The 6707-nt window shown below is 35.6% G+C and overlaps 1 protein-coding gene across 1 annotated transcript; it reads left to right on the top strand.

Moving 5' to 3' along the window:
• Nucleotides 1-1194: 1194 nt before the first annotated feature.
• On the top strand, nucleotides 1195-5865 carry LOC103799514 (fibroblast growth factor 10; the record flags this gene model as incomplete). Its single annotated transcript, XM_009071844.1, has 2 exons — nucleotides 1195-1298; nucleotides 5668-5865. Coding segments are annotated over 2 exons (302 nt in total), but the record flags the coding sequence as incomplete, so codon positions are not given.
• Between the last annotated feature and the right edge of the window lie 842 nt (nucleotides 5866-6707).

Consider the following 6707-nt stretch of genomic DNA (forward strand, 5'->3'; position numbering starts at 1 on the left):
TGGCATTTCCAGAAAAAAAAAAATTAATACAGAATTACACTTTTGGCTTCAGCTGTTGTGTGGTTACAATAAGGAAATTTTAAGTACATGAAGAAACTGCTACTCTGTCCAGGCAGAAAGTATATAATATATTTTGGAGAAAATGGCTGTATTTATTTTTTTTAAAGTAGGTAGAAACTCATCAGTGTTTTTCCAGCTGCTCTCATATTAATGTTGGCATGTTCTAGGATGTTTTCTTCACATTTTCTTTACACTTTTACTCCTCCCGTAATTTCTCCATTGGTAGACCCTTAGTGATGACTGAGTTAGATGAGCTATTGTTCTGACTACTGCTACTTATATGTCAGGAGAAAAGGAAAATGTTGGAGCCAGGCATACAACCTGGATAAATCTTTTAGAAGTTAATTGATTGAAATCATATTTGTCCTGTATTAAGAGTCAGTGGAGAAACAATACAGCCATTCAGTAACTCTAGTAATAGCTGAAAAAGTATATCTAAAGTCACTATGTAAGTTGTAATAACATCTACTACTCCAAAATCAGTATGCTTCTGGGCAGAAAACAGAGATAAAAAGCTGTATCTCCCATTACTGGTCTCTTGAACCATCCAGTGTCCCAGAAAGAGTTCATTTTAAAAGAAAAATATTAATCAAATTTATTACAAACAGAGCAAAATGTTTCTGATATCTGAAAGACAAAGATAGTGTGGCCATTAGGGTTAGTCTTACTATATCCCAAATTGTCAACACACTTGCCAAAAGTGAATTTATCAGCACAGTGCAGCCAAGAGATTTATCTAAATGTCCTACAAGGAATAAATAGTTTACCAATGGTTTTGAAGACTGGGGAAAATCTAACATTCTATTGACATATGCTATATATTTAATTTAATGCTGTGCTTCAGATGTCTTTTCTGACAAATTTTAGTAAAATCTCTGCTAAGAAAAATGTAAATATTTCAGCATGTATGAGATTTAAAATGCAGGTTAGCAAAGGAAACATGTTAATTGAAAAATGTTTATATATATTCTTGCAATGGTTCATAGAAGAGTTTCGCTAATTTTTGTTGGTCAGTGTTCTGAATATTAAAAATTTAGTATGTTTCAGGTTTGTCATCTTTTCTGTAGTGAGAAAATCCTCTAGCAAAATGCTTGATTAGCTCAATTTTTGTGGGTTTTTTTTTCGTCTTTTTAGGCATATTGGAGATAACATCTGTAGAAATTGGAGTTGTGGCAGTTAAGTCTATTAAGAGCAACTACTATTTAGCCATGAACAAGAAAGGAAAAGTCTACGGCTCTGTAAGTATGTTTTTACCTTCCAAGTGAGCTGCTGTCGTCAGCACATTTCCCAGTCTTGCTTACAGAAAACCCTGCTTATCTCTGAGCTGAAATGAGCTGTTCATCAAAATTTCATCCTCTGATAAACCAAGATCTCCCCTCTCCACAAGCTTGCTATTGTTAGCCAAGCTCATATCATACCAACACAGCTGCTGGGACTTATCATGCTTACTGCTTCAGTCACATTATGGAGTGGTTAAAGGAGAGAGTCCTACAAAATGTAATCTTTAAGGCTGGTTTTCCCCATTTTTCTGCTGTGCAGTCACATTTAGCAGTAATTCTGGGTGGGATAAAGTATACCTGAAATCTTGGAAACTTCAGCTGATGGAGTAAACACACCAAATCATCAAACTACAAATTTGAAGAAGATTTCTAGAATATCCAGCTTTAAAGGGACTGTATTAATTGTTACATAAGATTATGAGTAGTACAGAGAGACATGGACTTTTATATCAGCAGATAAGCTTTGTTTGAGCAGAATTTGGTAACATTTGAAAGTTGCCTATATGTATTTTATTTGTCTTTGTATAAATTTGGGGTTACTGATACTTTCCCAGGGAACAAACAAACAAACAAAACAAACATACACAAAAACCCTCAAATGCACATCAAAATAATGAACCAAACTGACTCAGGAAAAAACAGTAACTATCCAAATATTTTTAATAGGAAGCAATACAATCTCTGATTCTGACAACTAAACTCAAGTGTATCCTCACACATCCACATTATTACGCAAACACCAGATTGTTCTGGTATTACATCTGGTTTGGTTTGTAATTTTGCAACATTTTGTCAGTTCCTGGAAAAGTTATGAGCCAATCTTTGGGCTCCTCAGTGTTCAGAACATCCATAGGCTTTAAAGAAAGCAGGTCACAGATAGGGACTGAGTTTACCCTCGAGCAGTGTAGCTAAGCCTCCTACTTCTGGTAAAAATAATAAAGTAATGCTAGTATCAATTGAGACTCAAGGGGGCTGAAGTCATTTGAGCCTGTTTTTAGGGCAACATTTCCAGAGGGTGGAATTAGTCCGTACAAACTATATAAAGTGCTCTCCCTCGTCTGCCCCATGGCTAGTCACTTCTCATTCAAAAGGTTACTTCTGACTTTCTAAACTCTGTGACAGTGTCAAAAAAATCACAATAAGGAAAGACCAGAACAGTTTAATGTTTCTTAAATTCCTGTAAATGTAGATTTTTAATTTCTAGAATTACACTGGTCAGAAATACAGGATGATCTGTGCTTAGTCCTGCTCTGTTAAGAGATATAACTGTGTACGGAGTTACTCAGTACACTCATTGATCATGAGTGTGCTTCTGTTCACAGGTGAAGGTTTTAGCATAAATCACCATTTTCAATTCACACTTCTCCATTTATAGCATGCAGTTTGGTCATCCCAAAGGCAAGTTTTCTTACCTAAGTTGTTAGCCATGGTTGATATGGTGGGAGTCCATCCCAACTCTATATATACACAAAAGAAGTCAAAGCACATTTCATATACCATCAGTGGAAACTGCTGCCATAAGTTTCAGTAATTCATAGTGTATTAGAAATAGTGTTGACAGGAGGATACGAATGTGGAAAGCCTTCTTTTTAATTCCAGCTGAGATAATTTTTCAATATTCACATCATAAAATCAAAATATAATGATTTATCAAAATCTATTCCATAATACTTTAGCAATTTCAAGAATGCTTCTGGTATTATTTTTCCCATACTCCCAAGACTTGCAGTTAGATTCATATTACTGCAGCATGGCAGCTTGCAGATGGATATGAATACCAGAACCAATAAAAATTGTAAAAACACTCTTGAGCATGTGCACAATAGACACTGGTGCAGGGTTATGCTGAAATTTGTTTGAAATGAGCAAAGCAGTCCTGGATAACACTCAGACTCTGCCAATAGGACTTCTTAACCACATCACAACATCATCTGTTCTCTCTTTATTATCTAAGAATAGAGGTAAAAGTTTGGATTTGAGTACAATTCTACATCTGGGAAAACAAGTTAAGTAAGACTGTTTCTATGTTTATCAAATACTTTTCCATTTGACTGACTTTGGTTGGAATGAGGGAGCAAAAGAAGACTCACTATTTGGTTGCCTTAACAAAATAAGCTGCTGGCAAATAGAAGTTACTGCAGTTTAGAGCTGTGATTGATGGCCACCTGCCTTTTTAATGCTTTGATGATGGAGGTGATGTATTACAGAAAATAAGTATTAAATTATCTATATGTAGCTCTGTGAATATCGGCAATATCAATAGTTGCTTTATAGAGAGTCTTCTCTTGATAGTGTCTTCCTCACCAATCATTGTTGAACTAACTACTAATCCTAAAATTAAAGAGCATTTTGGGGGTCACATTGAGATTGAAAATGTGCAATTCTGTTAAGCATGTGTTCTGTGGTCTTAGAAGCTGTGCTGGTTTGAAAGCAAGCCACTGAGAAACTTCAAGTCAGAAATACAATTTAATAGGAAAAACAAAACACCAAATGCAACAGTACAAAAATAAACCACTGACAGAGTCAGAAAGTAACCTGACACCCTGTCAGTCAGGGTGTTGGTAGTAGTCCGATTAAATGGTGGCGCAGAACTCCTGGAGTGATGGGTCTGTTGGAGCAGTGATCCTGCAGATCCCCTCCTGAAGTCCAGTGGTAGCTCTTGTCCACTGGGAAATCCGGCAGGCAAAGGGCTCCTGTCCTGGTCCAAACCCCAGCTTATATCCCTGTGGGAATGCTTGGCTCCCCACCCCCATGTGGGAATGCTTGTCTCCCCTCCTTGGGGTGAAGTATCTCACAATGGGACGATGTAACTCTATGCATGCCTGAGTCCCAGACAGCCCTTTAAACAGAGGGCTCCCCTCCCTTGAGGGAGCCTTCAGGGAGGAGTAGGAGATAACGATCACTGCCCCACCTGCCCCAACAGCTTGTGGAGAATAATAGAATACACACCATTGGCTACCCCCACACTGCAACCCAGGAGAGAAGCAAATAAGTAAAGCATTAATTGCACACACAGAAATTCTTACTGTATCAAAGTACTAAACATTAACTAGTTTAAAAATGCTAGTTTAAATTAATGGAAATGTAAAATAGTTTAAATAGTCAATTTTTTTAATAATGTGGATACTTTCTATGTGTTTATCAGCAGAATATCTAAGGATTTTCATTGTAATAAAATATGCAATGTCCCTGAAATTCGTATCTGTACCATGAAAATTGTTTTATTATTCAGAAATATTTCTTGACTTCTTCACAGACATGTTAAAAATAGCACCTGCAATTAGTATATTATACTTTGAGATTCAGACATGCTTCTGCCTGAGCTGTGAAATGGCATCTTATTTTCTGAAATGCAGAAACAACAAAATGCTAATTTTAAATTTTAATTTAATTATGTTGTAAATGTCCCACATTCAAAAACCTTCTAAATGCAGTATAAGTTACTTGCTAAAATTGGATGGGTTTATATGTAGGAATTACTTGTTTATGAAAACAAAGTACTCTTGGCTTCAGTATAGAAAAGCAGATCTATGCAAAAGTGCATTTAACATTATAGAGAAAAACTAGTCTCCCCCATATCCTTCCACATGCATGTGTTTTTTATTCTTTCTAACAAGCTGACAACTGGTTCTCCTTTAAAAACAGAAAGCCTTGATCCCTGGTACTATACACAAAATTGCTATCAAGCTTTTTGAGTCAATAAGGTACAGGATCATATATGATTCTTTTTTAAGCTAAGTCCCTCTTCAGGTCAGCAAACAGGCCTCACATCCATTGTAATAGCAGCATAACAGTGATTTGCACCCATCCAAAAAAAACCTTTTTCATGACCAGTGTGCTCTTAAGGATCTTACTTTAGATAAGGAGTAGGCCTATCCTATACTTACTGGTTTAACATATGGTATCAGTAATCTCATTCTAGATATTTGAGGGTTATATTTATTAGAACTGAAATATGACTTATGATTCCAAGATTGCTTCCTCATACTTCTGAGTTTATGACTGAGAGTTTCATTTACTGTTGTTGCCGTATTCCAACATAAATTTTAATTTCAGCTCTGATTGAATTATATAATTTCACTGCTATAATTATACGCTGAATAATTAATTATGCCTTTTGTTGGTTTCACTTCTTGCAGTTTAACTGACGTTGTTTTAAATGCTGTGGACACAGTGGAACTTTTATTTTAATACGCTGCAGAATCCTAAAAGAGCGTTACAGAGCACTGAAATATTTCAAAACATATGTAGAAACTATTGGCTTTAGTATGCTGCAACTCTGAAATATTACGTTTGTTCTGAATTTGAGTATTTTTTCTTTTAACAGAAGGAATTTAATAGTGATTGCAAACTGAAGGAAAGAATAGAAGAAAATGGATATAACACATACGCATCCTTAAATTGGAAGCACAATGGAAGGCAAATGTTTGTGGCCCTGAATGGAAAAGGAACCACAAAGAGAGGACAGAAGACAAGAAGGAAAAACACTTCAGCTCACTTTCTTCCAATGGTAGTCATGTCATAGATGAAGGAACTATTTTTTGATGCAGTTGAACCAAAGGCTGTTATGTCAAGAATATTTGGTAATTCTCTTAAGGTGTAAATGCAGAGAAATAGCACAGACATCTGCATGTTTGAAATGAGAGCAGGGGAAGCCTTTGAAGGTTTTGTACTTATTGCTGGCACATTAAATACCTTTATTTAGATCGGTGTCATATCTTATAATCAAGATGCAAGCTGGATCAAAGGGGATGGAATTTATTGCCAGTGTGAACACTTTTTTTTTTTTTTTTTAAATCACTGCAGCAGACCTTGATGGACATAAGAGAACCTGTTGCGTGATCTTCATGGGGAATGCTATTTATGGAATACTAACTCATATCAAAGTCCTTAATTGCTCGTTCAAGCCTAATGATTCAATGAACAGTTAGACACACAAGTATTTACTGGAAGCACTTGGGTCATATGCACAAATAATGACATTTCTGGACAAGCCTTGTGGATAAGCAAAGTAGTGTAAAACTGTTCTAACAAAATGAATAGTATGGTTTGCTTGTATGTTCTAAATTCATTTCTTTTTATTTCTCTCTAAGTTATTTATTTAATAGGATGTTAAATATCTTTTTTTATTTGAAATGTTTTCCTCATTTGCTTCTTTGTTATTTTGCATTTTTCTTAGTACTTCACAGAGAGGTTGATAGATTAAAATGTCAAAACCTCAGAAGTACTCTGAGAACAGGTATTAGACAAGGCTTTAAAGGCAGAATTTAAAGTGTATAATCCATTTTTTTTCCTAAACTGTCTTGCACTTAAGCAAAAACCCAAACAAGCGGTGCTTGGATTTATGGTATTGGGTGTCTTTATGTT

Source organism: Acanthisitta chloris, unplaced genomic scaffold (genome assembly GCF_000695815.1).
Source record: "Acanthisitta chloris isolate BGI_N310 unplaced genomic scaffold, ASM69581v1 scaffold11640, whole genome shotgun sequence".
NCBI lineage: Eukaryota > Metazoa > Chordata > Aves > Passeriformes > Acanthisittidae > Acanthisitta > Acanthisitta chloris.